This window comes from Notolabrus celidotus, chromosome 2 (assembly GCF_009762535.1).
Source record: "Notolabrus celidotus isolate fNotCel1 chromosome 2, fNotCel1.pri, whole genome shotgun sequence".
Taxonomy (NCBI): Eukaryota; Metazoa; Chordata; class Actinopteri; order Labriformes; family Labridae; genus Notolabrus; species Notolabrus celidotus.
Genome location: NC_048273.1, coordinates 27,487,657 through 27,509,780, shown reverse-complemented (window position 1 = coordinate 27,509,780; position 22,124 = coordinate 27,487,657). Strand labels below are relative to the sequence as shown.

The window sequence follows — 22,124 nt, the reverse complement described above, 5'->3', positions numbered from 1 at the left end:
ACAGCCTCCGACCCAAGTCAACCTCAGCCTCTGGATATTTTGGCTCCCTGTCAGAAAATATCTTTGCACACTGCAGTCAGTAATGCAATCGACAAATGACCTATGATAATTAAGATTTTTTACAAAGACACACTTACATATGGCCTCATGCAGGGCCGGATACATGAATCACTTCTCTAAAGTTGTATTATGCGATATATCAATATTTCACCATTGTATCCTGCCTTTATGATTTGCTTATGTTTTGTGATACCTGTTATTACTGTAAACAGGTTCAATAATACTGAACAGATCTTGTTTTATCATGATTGTTTTAAATCGTCTTTCATCATCTGTGTTGGAGATACTTTAAGGAGAGGACATGCAGTCTGATGAGGACACCGACCTCCTGATTGTTCTTTGTTTTCTCTCTCTCATCCCCTCTGCCCATCCGTTTCTCTGCAGATCCACAAGTGTCCTGGATTAGCAGCTGGACACATTCCCTTTTAATAGACACACAGAGACACACACATACACACAACATGTATAATGCATAAACACGTTCACCAATACCCTCTTAAAGGGAAGAATGTGTTATATTTACTGAGTCGTTGAGCTCATTTGTTTACAGCATTATAACACGCAAATGTCCAGGAAATGAATTACGATTACACTTTAAATCTGATTTTGGTTATCTATACACGTTTTTGCACTTAGCTTTAACCAACGTTTATCTCACATCCCAAGAGCATCACATCACACTGATTTTTCACATCTGAAGTGTTAAATTCTGCATATTTCCTCAATGCTTGTACTTTTAAAAATCAGCATGTGCATAACCAAATCTCTATTTTAAATTTTAAATAATTGAACTTTGCTAAGTGATTGACACAGTCTACTCAGTTGAAACTAATGGAAACCAGTAGCTAAATGGAGAGTAGAAAAACATAAAGAAATACTTTGCATCATAAATTTGTCAGAATATAAAATTAACATTTTTTTTGTCACTTACTTCCTTTTATTGGCCTGTTTGTTGGGAAAAAAACATGTTGCTTATCATTTGATAACCAAGCAGCTTCACTAGTATTGTGAAGAAAATAGTACAAACATATTCACCCTGTTTTTTAGGTTTATTTCAACTTGTTTCTCTTAGTTTGTTTATTCAATAATCCCCAAAATGATTATCCAAACAGCCAACATCCATTCCAGGTCATTGCTGTTCTAACGGTCAACAAAAAAAAAGTGTTTTTCAGGACTGGGACGTTTCTTCAATAACAACAAAAATACATGTAACATAATTCAAGATTTATTACAGTTCAGAATACGACCACTGACCTCACTGTTCTCTTCACATGGCACTAACAGCAGCTCTTGGAAAAATCACACTGACACCTGAAATGTCCCCAGTATCCATCCCCTGCCTCCTCACCCTAAAATCTGAACTCTGTATGTCCCCCCAACAAAGAGTGTTGAGTTTCACCTCCCTTTAACCCCAAATGTTCACTCAAACCCACCATCCAAATCCATAGCGGCATCTTAGTTTACATAATGAGGGCAGAGAGATTTGATCCCTGATCTAAATAGAAACCAAAGTTTAGAACCAACAAAGAAATCTGGGTCAAGAAGATGTTTGTGTATCATTTAATAAAGCAAGCTAGTCCTCCAGTAATAATATTAAGCACTTTTTAGGTGTTTTGTCAAACAGAAGATTTATTGCGTCCAGCTGTGCTTTTAGGATGAACTGAAAACTGACATCATTTTCTAATCCGTCCTTACTTTAGTTGGTTGTGAACATTTTTTAAGAGGAGTTTTGTAGGAAAGAGCATCATGTAGAGAAACACAGAGAAGAAATGAAGAGAATTAAATCACTCTGAATGAATCACACATTTTTGTGGGCTTTTAACTTTTTCAACTCTAAAAAAGACTTTCTTTCTTGTAAGTGGTTCAGCTGTAAACCATCCTTAATCCTTAACCCTTGTTCCTGCGGTCAAGGAAGCAGTGTGTGTGTGTGTGAGTGTGTATGTGTGTGTGTGGTTTTGCTTATTTTCTATTGCATATTTATAATATAACTTCAGAGCGTACTCTAAAGGTTGATATAACATGAAATGTTTTATTTTATAACAGGAAAAAGAGTGTATTTTTACAACAGCTGTTTTTTTATCATAACTTTAAACATATGTTGATTTGATATTAAACTTTTCACGTCACACCTTAATCATTGTGGTGAGTTTGAGACCTGTACCTGGATCAATACTCGCACGTGAAAGTAGAATACAGCTTATTTGTTTTTCATCCTGCTATCTTCTAATGCACATTGTTTCCGGATATCTATCATCAACACTCATGAGAAAAAATGTGTAGATATTTCACATATTTGCATATATGCCAAAACTGATTTTGTCTGTTTATAAATGTAACCTTCACTGTCCTACTTACTTTATCGGAAATAATGAAATTAGGAACAGTAAAGAAAAAAATGGGAACATTTAATTATTTATAATTCTCTTTCCCCAGTCACTTGCTACCTCATATCACCTGCACAGTTTTTGAAAACATACAGAAAGTAGTCACAACCTGTCAGGATGTTTTGAAAATCCTTGCTGAGGTGACAGCCACCCCATGTCACCCTACTGGCAGCACCAAGGTGTGAAAGTATTTCAGCAGATAGATGTGACTCAGAGTGCTGCTGCTCAGGAAGCTCTCCTGCATGAATAATGAGGCTGAATGAAATGTAACTGGTCAGTAAATCAGGGTCCTCATACCTTGTTTCAGCTCTGTGGTGAGGCTCTCTGTTCTGCTGGGTCTGGATTATAGATCTGGACTCAGAGGGAAACTCCTCTCCTTGTAATTAACTGCTATAAAACGTTACACAGCGAGCTTGTGGCGTTGGTGTGTAAAATAAAAGGCCTGAACAGCCCGAAACTGTTTACACAAATAGCAACCGCACTTGGCTCTCCCGGCCTGGAATAGCTTTCACACACACACACAGAGAGAAACAAACAGCTACACAAAAACAAAACTCGAGGAAAAATTCTATAAAAACCTCACATGATTAGAAGATCCGTCTTTCTTAACAATCTTTCATTTTGGACTTGTTATGTCTGCGACTCTCAACAAGAAAGAGACTCTTAAATAATCCTCTCAGACATGTTTCAGTCTAAAAAGAAACGATGATATAGAAAACAGCGAGGTCCGTCTCGTGATTTGTGCGGAGCTGGTTTGGTTGAGGCAGTGAGGACCGGTCTGAGTTGTAATTTGACTGCAGGGATCCGGCTGCATTGTGGCGGATCGTCTGCTCTCCCTTCTCATTTACTTGTCTGTGTGTGGTGTGTGTGTATGTGGATATGTGTGTGTCCGCCGTCCTCTGTGACGCATAACTAAACTTACCTCTCAGCTGCACGGACACATTCCAGCTCTGGATTTATATAATATATGTAAGTGTGTGTGTAATTTGTGTGCAGATTTGGGAAGTACTGAATACATGTTACTCATATAGATTAAATTTTCTTTAAAGGTAGCTTTCTGGTAATTTAACTATTTATTTATAATATCGGAATAATTCAGGCTGTGCAATCCCTGTTTGTCAAAAGCCATTTGCAGCTTTCTGCAACACTCTTGCATGTGTTTTCTATATTGGTATTAAAAGAAAACAAACAAACAAACAAATTAACCTAACCAAACTGGTTAACTTCTTAATCAACTAACACTCTTCAGCCCTAATATTAAAGAATGTGTGTTTATAGTATGTTTTCATTTTGGGTTAAGTTGCATGATTCAATATCCAGTTTTTATTATTTATTTATAGGAGATCTGTTGGCAGTAGGCTGGATTGTCAGTGGCAACTCTGGCTGGATTTTCAAGACTAAAGAAACATGTCAAACATAGCGCTCATTATTTGGACATGCTAACAAATATTCCTGGAAGTTTATTGGCTTTTATTTTGATATCAAGTAATCCTACTTGGTGCAATCCTTGCACTGTTGGATGAATATTATAATGTTAAATTTTTTCTGTTTTACAACAGTTAACTGATGAGAAGGTGAACCATTTTGCAAAAGAAATGAACAAATAAATAAAATTAAAAAACCTGAGAAAGCAGCATTTTAAATTACTTATTTCTTTTTTTTCATTATTGTTATTTTAGGTTTTTTTTGCCTAGATAAGTTCATTTTTTTTCATATTTTTTGACACAGTAACATCAGTCTGATCACTTTTTGTAGAGCAATTTAAGTTACTTAATCTCGTCAACTTCAGACTTTATCTTGAGTTTACCTGACATGATTTCTCTCCCAGGTAGCTTTGCTGTAGCTAAACCATCCAGTGAAAGTTGGTTGCACAGTAGTTTTTCCCTTCATTGTGTGTTTGTGTCTGCCTTTTGCTATTCTCTCTCATTACATTCAGAACGGTCAAGCCTGATCAATAAATAATCCTTCAAATCAGTCAACAACTTTTCACTCTGGCTCCGGACTCTTTCCACACAGCTTTAATGTCAGACGTGATATTTTCTTCTAAAGAGATGATTCTCTTTGCCAAAGGAAAATATCTCATGTAGCAGTTTGTGGCTTGATGAAGGGGTGCGAAGTTCTCTGCAGGCTCACCACAACATGAACTCATTATTAGCTGTGTCCACATTTTAGTAGGAAATTACATATCCAAGAGATAAAACCAGCTTAAAACAGTATTAAGCTGTAAATGTGCTGTTACCATATCTCTATGGAATCAAGAGTATGCAGACCACTACCCTATAGTTCTGTGTGTGTGGTGTGTGTGTGTGAGCCTGTGTGTCCGTGTCTGGTAAGCTCATTTAGATGTGCACAGACAGGGGTAGAAGAGAGAGCGCTGACCTTGACCCTTCAGTCACTTAACACTCCTCAGAGAGACGCAACCTCATGACCCCGTACTCGCACCAACTCACACACACTTATTAGGCAGTGTGATTTTTGTAAGTTTCTGCCCACATGGGTGTTCATTTATTTGTGTGTGTGCGTGTGTGCGTGTGTGCTATGGCTGTGCTCAAACTGAAGACTTCAAAGGGTTCCAACTGTTCCAACTCAGAATTTAAGCTCCACAAACCTGCATTCTTTCCAAAGACCAGCAGTGGGCGACTCCACTGGATTGTATAAAAATAGTGGGGGAAATGATCCTACTTCTCTACATATTTATCAGTCAACATTTCCCTAACAGGCTTATGGACTCAATCAAAGGTCCTCACATTTCAACACCAGAGGAGAAGTCAAGTTTAGAAAAATATAGAGAAAAGAGTCTGCTTCAAAACCAGATGCAGACATCTTGGCTTGTGTCAGTATCAAGCAGCAACCTCCAGCTGTGAGAATTGAAGCCAATGTAGAAGTGTTAAAAACTGCAGTTCATTGAGTGTCCGCTTGAGGCTGGCTCCGCAAGTACCAGAAACCACATACACACAAATTTTCTATCTTTACAGCAGAAATAAACGTGTAGCCTGGTACAAAAAACGAGTGTAGTCTGGATAGCTAATTTCTTGATCGGCATACACTGTACGGGGTGAATTTTTCATACCGCAATAATTTCGTAGATATTAAAATTACGTATATTACAGTACGACAGGCAAAGCTGACTTGACTGACAGGCATGAACACTGTAGCTGTTGGTTAGGAGGCTCAAACCCTGCCTCTTTACGTCACACTAAGTTAGGTTGAGTTCAGCATTACCAATATGGCTCCCGTCTACAATTGGCTTCAAAACAGCAATTCAGAAACAGATGGGTGATGTCACGGATACTACGTCCATTATTTATACAGTCTATGGTCAATATGTATGATCTGCTAAATGCAGTTCTGTATAGATATATTAAAACATAAGAGTAAGAACATTCATTTATGGGTGAAATAGCACTTTTAAACTGTTTGTTTAAATGTAAAAGAGCCAGCAGCACCTGAACCTCTCTGCAGCGTTTATGTCTTTTAAGAGCAGATGGACACTTTGCATGGTAATTAGTGTAATTGGTACACCGCTTGTAAAATACCTGACACTGCAGTCAACAAAGGCAGCAGACAAGGATGAATTAAAGTGTGCTGAGCCTCAAGATGCTCTATTTGAGGATGTTAATGAAGCATTGAGTGTTTTTCTAAACTAGGAAAGTTGAAAATCACAGCCCAAGATTTGGAGTAGCTGTTTCAGAGTCCTGGTTTATGTGAGTGAGTGTATTTTCATGAGTGTTACTGTCTGGTCACTTTAATTAGAGTACTTCTGTATAACAATGCTCAGGACTTTGTATCTGAACCATCCAGATGCTGCAGTGTGTTTATTTCATGCTGCCTGTTCTGTCTTTGCACATGCGCAGTAGCATCATGCACTTCCTTTTATATATGCTGTGGTTCTTCCTGGTCTTTAAGTCCCCATATTTAAAGCACATGGCACAAGCCTGCTATAGTCAGCAGCATGTGGTTTGTGTGCGTGAGGGAGTTGGTGTGCGTGTGCATGTATGAATGACAAACAAGAGAAGTTACAGATCAGAGGTAAGAGAAAAACAAGAGAGAGGCAGTATGAAGATGTAAGAACAAGGTATAAATAGAAAGTCTATCCAGAAAGAGAATAACAATAAATCTCTTAAATAAACAAAACTTGTGAAAACATGATCATCAAATCCCTTCTCCCTCTTTCTCTCTCTGCATGTGTTTCAGATTATGGCTCATGATGACATCTCTCTGCCATAAACAGGACTAAAGTCAAACATTAATTCCTAATGTGGTTTTCATCTGTGGTGTTAAAGGGGATGTGTGTGTGTGTGTGTGTGTGTGTGTGTGTGTGTGTGTGTGTGTGTGTGTGTGTGTGTGTGAGTGTGTGAGTGTGTGAGTGTGTGAGTGTGTGAGCGTGTGAGTGTGTGAGCGTGTGAGTGTGTGAGCGTGTGAGCGTGTGAGTGTGTGTGTTTCAGATCTTTGCCTCTGACTTGAATGTGATTTATGTTGAGCCAAGCAAAGAGAGAGCTGTGGTTAAAGAGACCAGCAGTAAGACTCAAACTGTCAGGATTCTCAGACTGGATGTCATTCAATAAAGAAATCATTAAATTTGAATCATAAATTAATGAATTAAGAAAGAATCCATCTCTAAAGTAAAGTCAGGTTGTGCAAAGCCCGATAAAAAAGGGTGTAAGCATTCATCAGGACAAAAACAATAATCATCTAATAAATGGAGACATTTTTCAGACAACTGTCAGCTGCAGCAGAAAGATCATAGATAAAACTTCAGGATCCTTTAGTCACACAGATTTATTTCAATAAAGTCATTACACTGAAGTGACATTCTTAGTTGTTCAAGTGTTCAGAAACAATGTTCTCCTTCCACTGAAGTGCCACTTGTTCATGTAGTGTTTAAACTTAGACTGACCTCTAGTGGAAACTCAGCGCATTGCAACAACTAGTACTATCTGTCTCACCACTGTCACTATCTCTTTTCATCTCTCTTCATCTCTCTCTATCCCACTTCCCAGCCCCAACTCGATCAGAGCAGACGTGTGTCTAACATGAGTCTGGTCCTGCTCGAGGTTTCTGCCTGTTAAAAGAAGTTTGTCCTTGCCACTGTAACTTTCTAAATGCTGCAAAGTGCTCTGCTCATGGTGGATTTAGATGAGATCAGAGTCCTGTCTCTTTAAGATGGGACTGGATCTTATCATGTCTTGCTGTTGGGTATGTTTTAATATTATTACATAGAATAGTCTAGACCTGCTCTGTTTGGAAAGAGTCTTGGGATAACATTCATTGTGATTTGGCGCTATATAAATAAAGATAGATTGATTGATTGACGTACTTCATGTGATGTTGCAATATTTCAACTTGAACTTTAAATTAATCCAAAAACGGTGGTTTGAGAAATGTTACATACATATGTATAATTAAACTAACCCTAACCTCTGCTTCCTGTCTTTCTGTGTGTGTTTCAGGGAGTATATTGATGAAGAGGGATTCTGTCAGCCGTACAGAGGGATTGCCTGTGCACGCTTCATTGGCAACCGCAGCATTTTTGTCGACTCGCTGCAGATGCAGGGCGAGATTGAAACCCAGATCACAGGTGAGAAACAAGCATGAGCAAAGAGTGGGTTCATCCCCTTTACCTGCAAAAAATCCTCTTCAATTGCACTCCTCCAGAAGGTCTAACTAGACGTCTACTTGTGCATTATTTATTTTTCTAGTGCTTTGGTTTTTCTTCCTAATTTTTGTGCATTTTCAAACTAGTTTCCAACCAGATTCAGTTTGGATGTACACATCTTTTGCAACATAGATGAATCCACAATGGCTGTTCACTTTAGACTTCAAAACGTTCAGCGCAGTGACCAGTCTGATGGTCAATTCGCACACATTCTATCTAATATGGCTATATATTTCTGTGTCTCTGCTTCTGAGATTTTACTGGCTGTGTTGTAGTCCTGTTGTAGTGTGCATATGTCCTCAGAGGTTATTCTGGTGTGTATTTTATTTACATATGTGCAGCCATCAGCCTCTCTGCTGAACGGTTTAGGGACAGCTGGGTCATGAACTCAGACTCGAGTCTGAAACATCAAGGACAAGTGAAAATAATGATTTATGACACCACAGGATTGTCCTGTAAACCCAAAGTAGGACTGTAAATCATTTACCATACACTCACTTCTGATTGCTATTCCTCATCTTGATTCAAAATCAGTTTCACTGATCCTTCGTGTTTCTGTGTTCAAGCAGCACGTTCTGCAGGATCTCCTGGATCACTGCCAGCTTGAGTTATCCAGTTTATAATCGCTCGTCTTTCTCTCCATCCCCCGCAGAGCTGCTTTCCTGATAATCATAACCACAGAAAAACACATGTTTGCAATAACTCTGCAGCCAGACGGTGAATCATGCATTTAAAGCTGCAGCCTACTTTGTCAGTTTCTCTCTTTGATCCTTTGTAGGTTTAGTGTTCAAAAGTTGAAGGCAAAGTGAGCAATAACAAGCAGCCGAATGATACCTCACTCTGTGAGGAGATGGTGTTCTCATATGTTGTGAGCTAAAGAAGTCTCTGTAACCTCTCTCTGGGACATCACATCTGTATCTTATGTATTTAGTGACAATATTTCCGAACAGTAGACCAAAAATGTCGCTCCATCCTGCAGTCAGTGCTATGATAATTCATCATACTCACTTGGTGGCCATGCTCAGAGATAGGAAAACTATGGCAAACTAGGGATGGATGGGACAAATATATATAATTCGAAAACCTCTTGATTTGCTTTCTCAGCAAAGACAGTTATCGTCTGGAGAAATATCATATAATATTTCAGGTTAAACCACACATTTAACAACCCAATGTAGTACCTGCGTGAGTCACATAGCTAGCTTAAGCATTTTAACCTGTTTTTAGCAAACATAGCAGTTAGCAACCTCATTAAACACAGAACATTGTAAGTAAGACAGGGATGTGAGCAGTACATGTTTTATGGGAAGGGGGTTCCCCAGCTTACAGAGTACAAGCTTGACCCTAACATGGAATTTCCCAATTTCACACTTAAGTCAATTTATTTTTTATTTTTAGAAATGTAAGAAGAAAAAAAAGTCTCATGTTTTATAAGACTCACAGAAAAAGCATACCTACACCAATTCAGGCTGTTTATTTTAGAGAAATATAAAAATACATATTAAAACTTATTAAAAACTTGAGCTACAAAAGCTTCTCTTCTTTCATATGTTTTGATGAATGTATTTAACTAATAATGGGGATATGCAGAATGCAGAATATAATTTAATACCAAAAGAATAAACAAAAACGTACTCAACATATTTCCAAGAAACTAAACCCAAAAAGTGGAAAATGGAAAACAAGGAAACACTAGGAAAAAACAACGAACATAGAACACAAGGAAGACGTTATGATCCAAAACAGGACAGGGGAAACAGAGAAACTAAATACACAGGGTAATCATCACAGGTCTGGACACAGGTGAAACTAATCAGGTTAATCAAAAAGGAGGGAAACACACAAGGGCAGGAAGTAAAACTAGACTGGAAAGACAGGGATCAAGAACTACAAAATAAACCAGGAAACACATTAGACTAGACTTAAACACAAGGAAATACACACAAGAGAATACAATACAGGACATGGATCATTAATAACACAAGGAAGAAATAAGATAAAAAAATAAATGAATGATGCTACAATGTGGTTTAGATTTATATTATTATTTATAAATTCCTTTTCTTCTCTCTCCAGCGGCCTTCACCATGATCGGTACATCCAATCACTTGTCCGATCGTTGCTCCCAGTTTGCCATCCCCTCCCTCTGCCACTTTGCCTTCCCGACCTGCGACCGTAGCACGGGGGTCGACAAACCTCGAGACCTGTGTAAGGACGAGTGCGAGATCCTGGAGAATGACCTTTGTAAGACGGAGTACATCATCGCCCGCTCAAACCCCATCATCCTGAAGAGACTGAAGCTGCCCAACTGTGAGGACCTGGCTGCCTCCGACAGCCCAGAGGCCGCCAACTGTCTGAGGATTGGCATCCCCATGGCTGAGCCCATAAACAAGAGTAAGACCTGCTGTATACATGACCCCACATGACAATGATGTAATGTTAGCAAGCAGAATAGAACAATATGTCCCCTGTTGTAGTAAAGAAATTGATAATGTGAGTCACAAACCAAATTTTCTCCTCCCCCAGATCACAAGTGCTACAACAGCAGCGGGTCGGACTACAGAGGGACGGTCAGCATGACGAAGTCAGGGCGACAGTGTCAGCCGTGGAACTCTCAGTACCCTCACAGCCACACGTACCTGGCTCTTCGCTTCCCCGAGCTCAACGGGGGACACTCGTACTGCCGCAACCCTGGTAACAAACACGAGGCCCCCTGGTGCTTCACACTGGACGAGGGGGTCCGCATGGAGCTCTGTGACATCCCCATCTGTGGTGAGGGCACTGATTTGTTTCTTAAGAATGCCAGTCATGTAACAACCTACATTACAGATCTGATATTATTCCTCTCTTAATTGTTTTCATAAAGACCATAAAGACAAGTCCAGCGGCAGCAACATGGAGATCTTGTACATCCTGGTTCCCAGTGTGGCCATCCCGTTAGCCATCGCTCTGCTTTTCTTCTTCATCTGCGTTTGCCGCAACAACCAGAAGACAGCCCGACCTCCGGCCCCTCGTCAGCCCAAACCAGTGAGGGGACAGAACGTGGAGATGTCCATGCTCGCTACTGCGTACAAGCCCAAGGTAGAGGAGCACAGTCACTGCATGTTAATGTCAGAGTCGGCACGTCTGCTGCCTCACTGAGCCTTCACACACGAGCACATTCTTCATTTTGCATCTGCTCGTCAGTCACTGCTCACTTTGGTTTAGCATGCCGTGTCTCCTGTCACTCTACGGCCAGCAAAAATATGATCACAATCATTTCTCTACATTGATCCATACATCAGTTTGAGGTAATTACGCGTGGAACATTGGGTCTTCAAAAGCACGTGGTGCAGTCAGACGAAGGAGTCAGAACGCTGGCATGGCCCTCTATGTGTCAACAGGGATATGTTGCAGCATGCTGGAGTGCGGTGTGTGTGTATGTCTATGTGCTTCAGATCTGTATCATCAGAGCTCAGCCGCTCCAGGAATGCTACACTGCAGCCCTCTCCTGCTCTGTTTATTTCTCTCCATCTCTCCGTCTCTGTTTCCACATCTCTCCTCCTCTCACTTCATCCATCTCTCTTTGTTTCTCCTACCTCCATCCCTTTGCCTTTGCTCCTCTTCTCGTCTTTCATTGAACCCTCTTTGTAATGTAGATCATCAAGCCGCTTCTCTGCCAGCCAGCCAGCACATAAGCTCAGTGTATCACGTTTCCTTCAAGGTCGCACGCTCAGTCATCCCCCTCAGTCTGTTTATCTTTTTCCACATTATTCTGTTGGTGGCGAGTTATCTAGACAGCCCGTCTGCAAACCGGAGCTTATTCTCAAGGTAATGTGTATAATATTACCATCAACAGCTCTAGAAAGAACTGCAAAATGTCAATGAAGCGTCAAAAGCCATTAATATCTGTGGTTTATTTAATTTTTCAGCGATGGAGCAAATGTTTCCCTGATGTAGAAAGTCTGTTTCTCCTCGCTGTGATTTGTGTCTGTGAAGAGTTGAAGGAAAAAGGGATCAAAGAAAGTTTTGTAAGGGTGACAGCCATAACATTTTGCAATTTAACAGTGAATTTAAAAAGGGCTTTGTGGACAACAAGGGTCTGAAACATGGATTACACATATCAGAACAAATAAGAATCACTTTTAAGATTTAAAAAAGGAAAAGGAGCTTTCACAAAACTAGAGTTCTTTCTGTCCACATTTCAGGGATCTAATGTTGATTTTCTACCAGAAACAGATAATAATTTACAGCTGCCCTGAATAAATACGTTGCTAGTCACCAAGTTATTGTTGCTTTAAGTCATTGGTTGAAAAGGTTTAGGGTTAGGGTTAGGGTTGTGATTAGAGTTAGGGTTAGGGTTGTGATTAGGGTTAGGGTTGTGATTAGGGTTAGGGTTGTGATTAGGGTTAGGGTTAGGGTTGTGATTAGGGTTAGGGTTAGGGTTGTGATTAGGGTTAGGGTTGTGATTAGGGTTAGGGTTAGGGTTGTGATTAGGGTTAGGGTTGTTGTTAGGGTTAGGGTTAGGGTTGTGATTACCGTTAGGGTTAGGATTGTGATTAGGGTTAGGGTTGTGATTAGGGTTAGGGTTAGGGTTGCGATTAGGGTTAGGGTTGTGATTAGGGTTAGGGTTGTGATTAGGGTTTGGGTTAGGGTTGTGATTAGGGTTAGGGTTGTGATTAGGGTTAGGGTTAGGGTTGTGATTAGGGTTAGGGTTAGGGTTGTGATTAGGGTTAGGGTTGTGATTAGGGTTTGGGTTAGGGTTGTGATTAGGGTTAGGGTTGTGATTAGGGTTAGGGTTAGGGTTGTGATTAGGGTTAGGGTTAGGGTTGTGATTAGGGTTAGGGTTAGGGTTAGGGTTGTGATAAGGGTTAGGGGTGTGATTAGGGTTAGGGTTGCGATTAGGGTTAGGGTTAGGGTTGTGATTAGGGTTAGGGTTGTGATTAGGGTTTGGGTTGTGATTAGGGTTTGGGTTAGGGTTGTGAGTAAGGTTAGGGTTAGGGTTGTGATTAGGGTTAGGGTTAGGGTTGTGATTAGGGTTAGGGTTGTGATTAGGGTTAGGGTTAGTGTTGTGGTTAGAGTTAGGGTTAGGGTTGTGAGTAAGGTTAGGGTTGTGATTAGGGTTAGGGTTGTGATTAGGGTAAGTGGCCGGATTAGGGTTAGGGTTAGGGTTAGGGTTGTGATTAGGGTTAGGGTTGTGATTAGGGCTAGGGTTAGGGAGGTGATTAGGGTTAGGGTTAGGGTTGTGATTAGGGTTAGGGTTGTGATTAGGGCTAGGGTTAGGGATATGATTAGGGCTAGGGTTAGGGATGTGATTAGGGTTAGGTTTAGGGTTGTGATTAGGGTTAGGGGTGTGATTAGGGTTAGGGTTGTGATTAGGGTTAGGGTTAGGTTTGTGATTAGGGTTAGGGTTGTGATTAGGGTTAGGGTTGTGATTAGGGTTAGGGTTGTGATTAGGGTTAGGGTTAGGGTTTTGATTAGGGTTAGGGTTGTGATTAGGGTTAGGGTTGTGATTAGGGTTAGGGTTGTGATTAGGGTTAGGGTTGTGATAAGGGTTAGGGTTTTGATTAGGGTTAGGGTCAGGGTTGTGATTAGGGTTAGGGTTAGTGTTGTGATTAGGGTTAGGGTTGTGAGTAAGGTTAGGGTTGTGGTTAGGGTAAGGGTTGTGATTAGGGTTAGGGTTGCGATTAGGGTTAGGGTTAGGGTTGTGATTAGGGTTAGGGTTGTGATTAGGGTTAGGGTTGGGGTTAGGGTTAGTGCTGTGATTAGGGCTAGGGTTAGGGATGTGATTAGGGTTAGGTTTAGGATTAGGGTTGCGATTAGGGTTAGGGTTAGGGTTGTGGTTAGGGTAAGTGTTGTGGTTAGAGTTAGGGTTGTGGTTAGGGTAAGTGTTGTGGTTAGAGTTAGGGTTGTGGTTAGGGTTAGTGTTGTGGTTAGTGTTAGTGTTGTGGTTAGAGTTAGGGTTGTGGTTAGGGTTAGTGTTGTGATTAGGGTTAGGGTTGTGATTAGGGTTAAGGTTAGGGTTGTGATTAGGGTTAGGGTTGTGATTAGGGTTAGGGGCCGGATTAGGGTTAGGGTTGTAATTAGGGTTAGTGTTGTGATTAGGGTTAGGGTTAGGATAGTGATTAGGGTTAGGATTAGGGTTGCGATTAGGGTAAGGGTTAGGGTTGTGATTAGGGTTAGGGTTAGGATTGTGATTAGGGCTAGGGTTAGGGATGTGATTAGGGTTAGGGTTGTGATTAGGGTCAGGGTTAGGGTAAGGTTTGTGATTAGGGTTAGGGTTGTGGTTAGGGTTGTGATTAGGGTTAGGGTTGTGATTAGGGTTAGGGTTAGTGTTGTGATTAGGGTTAGGGTTGTGATTAGGGTTAGGGTTTGTGATAAGGGTTAGGGTTTTGATTAGGGTTGGGGTTAGTGTTTTGATTTGGTTAGGGTTAGGATTGTGATTAGGGTTAGGGTTAGGGTTTTGATTAGGGTTAGGGTTGTGATTAGGGTTAGGTTTGTGATTAGGGTTAGGGTTGTGATTAGGGTTAGGGTTTTGATTAGGGTTAGGGTTAGGGTTTTGATTAGGGTTAGGGTTGTGATTAGGGTTAGGGTTGTGATTAGGGTTAGGGTTAGGGTTGTGATTAGGGTTAGGGTTGTGATTAGGGTAAGTGTTTTGATTTGTTTAGGGTAAGGGTTGTGAATATGGTTAGGGTTGGGGTTGTGATTAGGGTTAGGGATGTGATTAGGTTAGGGTTGGGGTTGTGATTAGGGTTAGGATCCTGATTAGGGTTAGGGTTGTGATTAGGGTTAGGGTTGTGATTAGGGTTAGGGTTAGGGTTGTGATTAAGGTTAGGGTTGGGGTTGTGATTAGGGTTAGGATCCTGATTAGGGTTAGGGTTGTGATTAGGGTTAGGGTTAGGGTTGTGATTAAGGTTAGGGTTAGGGTTGTGATTAGGGTTAGGGTTGGGGTTGTGATTAGGGTTAGGGTTAGGTTTGTGATTCGGGTAAGGGTTGTGATTAGGGTTAGGGTTAGGGTTGTGATTAGGGTTAGGGTTAGTGCTGTGGTTAGGGTAAGGGTTGTGATTAGGGTTAGGGTTAGTGTTTGGGTTAGGGGTGTGATTAGGGTTAGGGTTTTGATTAGGGGTAGGGTTCTTAGTAGGGTTAGGGTTAGGGTTGTGAATATGGTTAGGGTTGGGGTTGTGATTAGGGTTAGGGGTGTGATTAGGGTTACGGTTTTGATTAGGGTTAGGGTTAGGATTGTGATTAGGGTTAGGGTTAGGGTTGTGCTTAGGGTTAGAGTTAGGGTTGTGATTAGGGTTAGGGTTGTGATTAGGGTTAGGGTTGTGATTAGGGTTAGGGTTAGGTTTGTGATAAGGGTTAGGGTTAGGGTTGTGATTAGGGTTAGGGGTGTTATTTGGGTTGGGGTTGTGATTAGGGTTAGGGTTAGGGTTGTGATTAGGGTTAGGGTTGTGATTAGGGTTAGGGTTGTGATTAAGGTTAGGGTTAGGGTTGTGATTAGGGTTAGGGTTAGGGTTGTGATTAGGGTTAGGGTTGTGGTTAGGGTTAGGGTTGTGATCAGGGTTAGGGTTATGATTAGGGTTAGGGTTGTGATAAGGGTTAGGGTTAGGGTTGTGATTAGGGTTAGGGTTGTGATTAGGGTTAGGGTTGTGATTAGGGTTAGGGTTGTGATTAGGGTTAGGGTTGTGATTAGGGTTAGGGTTAGGGTTGTGATTAGGGTTAGGGTTGTGGTTAGGGTTAGGGTTGTGATTAGGGTTAGGGTTAGGGTTGCGATTAGGGTTAGGGTTGTGGTTAGGGTTAGGGTTGTGATTAGGGTTAGGGTTTTGATTAGGGTAAGGGTTAGGATTGTGATTAGGGTTAGGGTTAGGGTTGTGCTTAGGGTTAGAGTTAGGGTTGTGATTAGGGTTAGGGTTGTGATTAGGGTTAGGGTTAGGGTTGTGATTAGGGTTAGGGGTGTGATTTGGGTTAGGGTTGTGATTGGGGTTAGGGTTAGGGTTGTGATTAGGGTTAGGGTTAGGGTTGTGATTAGGGTTAGGGTTGTGATTAAGGTTAGGGTTAGGGTTGTGATTAGGGTTAGGGTTAGGGTTGTGATTAGGGTTAGGGTTGTGTCTAGGGTTAGTTTTGTGATCAGGGTTAGGGTTATGATTAGGGTTAGGGTTGTGATTAGGGTTAGGGTTGTGATTAGGGTTAGGGGCCGGATTAGGGTTAGGGTTGTAATTAGGGTTAGTGTTGTGATTAGGGTTAGGGTTAGGATAGTGATTAGGGTTAGGATTAGGGTTGCGATTAGGGTAAGGGTTAGGGTTGTGATTAGGGTTAGGGTTAGGATTGTGATTAGGGCTAGGGTTAGGGATGTGATTAGGGTTAGGGTTGTGATTAGGGTCAGGGTTAGGGTAAGGTTTGTGATTAGGGTTAGGGTTGTGGTTAGGGTTGTGATTAGGGTTAGGGTTGTGATTAGGGTTAGGGTTAGTGTTGTGATTAGGGTTAGGGTTGTGATTAGGGTTAGGGTTGTGATTAGGGTTAGGGTTTGTGATAAGGGTTAGGGTTTTGATTAGGGTTGGGGTTAGTGTTTTGATTTGGTTAGGGTTAGGATTGTGATTAGGGTTAGGGTTAGGGTTTTGATTAGGGTTAGGGTTGTGATTAGGGTTAGGTTTGTGATTAGGGTTAGGGTTGTGATTAGGGTTAGGGTTTTGATTAGGGTTAGGGTTAGGGTTTTGATTAGGGTTAGGGTTGTGATTAGGGTTAGGGTTGTGATTAGGGTTTGGGTTAGGGTTGTGATTAGGGTTAGGGTTGTGATTAGGGTAAGTGTTTTGATTTGTTTAGGGTAAGGGTTGTGAATATGGTTAGGGTTGGGGTTGTGATTAGGGTTAGGGATGTGATTAGGTTAGGGTTGGGGTTGTGATTAGGGTTAGGATCCTGATTAGGGTTAGGGTTGTGATTAGGGCTAGGGTTGTGATTAGGGTTAGGGTTAGGGTTGTGATTAAGGTTAGGGTTGGGGTTGTGATTAGGGTTAGGATCCTGATTAGGGTTAGGGTTGTGATTAGGGTTAGGGTTGTGATTAAGGTTAGGGTTAGGGTTGTGATTAGGGTTAGGGTTGGGGTTGTGATTAGGGTTAGGGTTAGGTTTGTGATTCGGGTAAGGGTTGTGATTAGGGTTAGGGTTAGGGTTGTGATTAGGGTTAGGGTTAGTGCTGTGGTTAGGGTAAGGGTTGTGATTAGGGTTAGGGTTAGTGTTTGGGTTAGGGGTGTGATTAGGGTTAGGGTTTTGATTAGGGGTAGGGTTCTTAGTAGGGTTAGGGTTAGGGTTGTGAATATGGTTAGGGTTGGGGTTGTGATTAGGGTTAGGGGTGTGATTAGGGTTACGGTTTTGGTTAGGGTTAGGATTGTGATTAGGGTTAGGGTTAGGGTTGTGCTTAGGGTTAGAGTTAGGGTTGTGATTAGTGTTAGGGTTGTGATTAGGGTTAGGGTTGTGATTAGGGTTAGGGTTAGGTTTGTGATAAGGGTTAGGGTTAGGGTTGTGATTAGGGTTAGGGGTGTGATTTGGGTTAGGGTTGTGATTAGGGTTAGGGTTAGGGTTGTGATTAGGGTTAGGGTTAGGGTTGTGATTAGGGTTAGGGTTGTGATTAAGGTTAGGGTTAGGGTTGTGATTAGGGTTAGGGTTAGGGTTGTGATTAGGGTTAGGGTTGTGGTTAGGGTTAGGGTTGTGATCAGGGTTAGGGTTATGATTAGGGTTAGGGTTGTGATTAGGGTTAGGGTTAGGGTTGTGATTAGGGTTAGGGTTGTGGTTAGGGTTAGGGTTGTGATTAGGGTTAGGGTTGTGATTAGGGTTAGGGTTGTGATTAGGGTTAGGGTTAGGGTTGTGATTAGGGTTAGGGTTGTGGTTAGGGTTAGGGTTGTGATTAGGGTTAGGGTTAGGGTTGCGATTAGGGTTAGGGTTGTGGTTAGGGTTAGGGTTGTGATTAGGGTTAGGGTTTTGATTAGGGTAAGGGTTAGGATTGTGATTAGGGTTAGGGTTAGGGTTGTGCTTAGGGTTAGAGTTAGGGTTGTGATTAGGGTTAGGGTTGTGATTAGGGTTGTGATTAGGGTTAGGGGTGTGATTTGGGTTAGGGTTGTGATTAGGGTTAGGGTTAGGGTTGTGATTAGGGTTAGGGTTAGGGTTGTGATTAGGGTTAGGGTTGTGATTAAGGTTAGGGTTAGGGTTGTGATTAGGGTTAGGGTTAGGGTTGTGATTAGGGTTAGGGTTGTGTCTAGGGTTAGGGTTGTGATCAGGGTTAGGGTTATGATTAGGGTTAGGGTTGTGATTAGGGTTAGGGTTGTGATTAGGGTTAGGGTTGTGGTTAGGGTTAGGGTTGTGATTAGGGTTAGGGTTGTGATTAGGGTTAGGGTTGTGATTAGGGTTAGGGTTAGGGTTGTGATTAGGGTTAGGGTTAGGGTTGTGATTAGGGTTAGGGTTGTGGTTAGGGTTGTGATTAGGGTTAGGGTTAGGGTTGCGATTAGGGTTAGGGTTGTGGTTAGGGTTAGGGTTGTGATTAGGGTTAGGGTTGTGGTTAGGGTTAGGGTTGTGATTAGGGTTAGGGTTTGGGTTGTGATTAGGGTTAGGGTTGTGGTTAGGGTTGTGATTAGGGTTAGTTTTGTGGTTAGGGTTAGGGTTGTGATTAGGGTTAGGATTAGGGTTGCGATTAGGGTAAGGGTTAGGGTTGTGATTAGGGTTAGTGTCGTGGTTAGGGTTAGGGTTGTGATTAGGGTTAGGGTTAGGGTTGCGATTAGGGTTAGGGTTGTGATTAGGGTTAGGGTTGTGATTAGGGTTAGGGTTGTGATTAGGGTTAGGGTTGTGATTAGGGTTAGGGTTGTGATTAGGGTTAGGGTTAGGGTTGTGAATATGGTTAGGGTTGGGGTTGTGATTAGGGTTAGGGGTGTGATTAGGGTTAGGGTTTTGATTAGGGTTAGGGTAAGGATTGTGATTAGGGTTAGGGTTGTGCTTAGGGTTAGAGTTAGGCTTGTGATTAGGGTTAGGGTTGTGATTAGGGTTAGGGTTGGGGTTAGGGTTGTGATTAGGGTTAGGGTTAGGGGTGTGATTAGGGTTAGGGGTGTGATTAGGGTTAGGGTTGTGCTTAGGGTTAGAGTTAGGCTTGTGATTAGGGTTAGGGTTGTGATTAGGGTTAGGGTTGGGGTTAGGGTTGTGATTAGGGTTAGGGTTAGGGGTGTGATTAGGGTTAGGGGTGTGATTAGGGTTAGGGTTGTGATTAGGGTTAGGGTTGTGATTAGGGTTGTGATTAGGGTTAGGGGTGTGATTAGGGTTAGGGTTGTGATTAGGGTTAGGGTTGTGATTAGGGTTAGGGGTGTGATTAGGGTTAGGGGTGTGATCAGGGTTAGGGGTGTGATTAGGGTTAGGGTTGTGATTAGGGTTGTGATTAGGGTTAGGGGTGTGATTAGGTTTAGGGGTGTGATTACGGTTAGGGTTGTGATTAGGGTTAGTGTTTTGATTAGGGTTAGGGTTAGGGTTGTGATTAGGGTTGTGATTAGGGTTAGGGGTGTGATTAGGGTTGTGATTAGGGTTAGGGGTGTGATTAGGGTTAGGGTTTTGATTAGGGTTGTGATTAGGGTTAAGGGTGTGATTAGGGTTAGGGTTGTGATTAGGGTTAGGGTTGTGATTAGGGTTAGGGTTGTGATTAGGGTTAGGGTTGTGATTAGGGTTAGGGTCAGGGTTGTGATTAGGGTTAGGCATGGCCGCCATGCTGACCAATCAAAACAAAATTCTGGTGTTAGCAGAGCTGGGGCTGAGCACTGTGAGAACTAAGCAGCAAAAGGAAAAAACTGGGAGCCGGCTCTCTCTTGATGCGAGCCGGCTCTTCTGATTCAATATAAAGCATCAGCTCTCAGAGCCGCAGCTTTTGATCATGACACATCACTAATGTGCTTAATCTGTGTTACAATTATGAGGGGGCCATGGACAATTTTCTCACCTGTAAGGGGTCCCTGGCTCCAAAAAGTTTGAGAAGCCCTGCTCTAGCTAGTAGGAGTGCAAACTCCCGATAGTGAAAACAAACGGAACAAAAAGAGCGACACAGCTGCACAGAAACTCAATGTTGTAGACATCCCTGATCATAATAGACATCGCCATGCAGGAAGACAGTTTACATTTAAATCTCTGAGAGATCTTCAAATACAGAGTGTGTCTTTACACCGGTGAGATTTTTTCAGAGTTTACGGTAACTCAAATAAAAAAACATGACATTTGCTTTGTTTTATATCGACCACTTAGCAGGATGAATATCATGATTAAGAAGGTATATTTTGAGTTTGAGTTGAGTTGAGAAACATTTGTGGCCATTTTTGTCATTCAGTTCTATTTAGGTCATTAATGCACTGATCCTCTGATCATTATTATTATTTAATTATTTCAGTAAGGCAGCTTCCTGATTCCTTTGCAGGTTCTTTTGTTTTATTTCTTAGCTCATGTTATATTTCTTGAGAAAAGAGAAAGCTGAGCTGTTGCCCATCATTGTTATTTGGTTGCACTAATAAAGTGAAGTGCTGTACATCTGTGGTTGCATTATTCTATTATCAATTTGCCATAATTTTTAAGTATGTAAGAGATGATTTCATTGATAGCCATAGACTACATGTCTTTCAATGTAGACTTCCACTGAGAGGAACATATTAGACTATTTAGGAACTAAATTAGGAACTAAATTTAGACTGTCATACCAGCCTGATCATCACTGAAAATGTCCTGGAAAATGATCTCTGGAAAAGAGTGGGAACCCTGTCAGTCCCACCCAGAGACTGTATAATTAAAGGACGTAGTATCCGTGACGTCACCCATCTGTTCTGAGGTGCTGTTTTAAAGCCAATCGATGGCGGGAGTCATATGGATATGCTGAATGCAACCTTTTGTCGAGCTAGTGTGAGGTAAAGAGGCGGGCTTTGAGCCTCCGTACAGTGTGTGCCGATAGAGAAATGAGCTCTTCAGACTGAAGCTGTTTTTTTGAACCAGGCTGTAAGCATGTTTATTATTTCTGTAAAGATCGTCTGTTTTGAATTGGTGTGTGTGTGGTTTCCGGTGTTTCTGCAGCCAGCCTCAAGCAGCCGCTCAATGAACCGCAGCTTTTAACACTTCTGCATGGGCTTCATATTTTGAGGCCGCTTGGTCCCACCTCAGCTCCACCTCTTTGCCTGTTCATTAAAAGTTAGGTTGAGTCCAAAGTGTTCACCATTGTTAGGCATCATAAGGCTTCATCAGGAACAGTCTATGGTGTAAACACGGCACACACTACTTGTCAGAGCCACTCAAACTGGAATTGATGTTAGTTTTGGACACCTGTGGACACTTTCTGCTGACTGCTGTTCCTGAACAACAAAGTGTAAACTTCACTGATTGTGGTTTACAAATATCAGGCTGCATCACATTGAAATGTTACTCCTGAGGCTTTTTTTAAAGGGAAGGTTTGGTCAGTAAATCTATGGAGCTAACAGACATATAGACAGCAGGCAAGTTATAGCTCCTGTTTTATTTTTTCTCCATGTAACATTCGATTGTACAATATTTGACACAAACATACTCTAAGTGAGCAGCCCTAAAATGTATTTATGCTGTTGTCAAGTCTTCTCTTCAGCCCTCTTATCTACAACTTTTTCTTGGCTTAGGTTTAGGCTGCTACTCAGCAGGCCTCACTGCAGAGTCACCCAGGGGTCATTGCCTGTGACAATCCATTTAGACACACATACGCACGCACGCATACACACACACACACACACACACCAAAAACCTGCTGTGGTGTGAGGAGGATCTGAGGGTTTGGGTGTGGGGAGGAAAGGCGGGGGGTGAGACAAACCCATAACTAAAAACATCTGTGTCTCTCATAACATCAGCAGACCCCCACTCTCACCCTTCCCACACACACATGCACACACGCAGCACCTCCTCAGAGATCATTCAAGCCTGTGTGTCTCATTTCTGCTCCACGAGGAATTTCATTATTCATCTTTGAGTTCCTGGAACCTGAACAGCTCTGCCAACCTCTGCTCACCCTTTATCTGGAAGTAGAG

The 22,124-nt window shown here is 41.8% G+C and overlaps 1 protein-coding gene and 1 long non-coding RNA gene across 2 annotated transcripts in view; one reads left to right on the top strand and one right to left on the bottom strand.

Annotated features, from left to right (window-relative positions):
* The window catches only part of ror1 (receptor tyrosine kinase-like orphan receptor 1), a 155,819-nt gene that overhangs the window by 128,436 nt on the left and 5,259 nt on the right, over window positions 1-22,124 (top strand). The window contains exons 5-8 of the mRNA XM_034702235.1: window positions 7,895-8,022; window positions 10,177-10,494; window positions 10,627-10,872; window positions 10,967-11,181. Coding sequence (XP_034558126.1) covers window positions 7,895-8,022; window positions 10,177-10,494; window positions 10,627-10,872; window positions 10,967-11,181 — 907 coding nt within the window. The remainder of the gene's footprint in view (window positions 1-7,894; window positions 8,023-10,176; window positions 10,495-10,626; window positions 10,873-10,966; window positions 11,182-22,124) is intronic.
* LOC117826289 lies at window positions 8,418-9,832 on the bottom strand. The gene is made up of 3 exons (XR_004634016.1): window positions 9,736-9,832; window positions 8,599-8,762; window positions 8,418-8,500 (listed from the first exon to the last, which is right to left on the bottom strand). It is a non-coding gene; the product is annotated as an uncharacterized LOC117826289 (long non-coding RNA).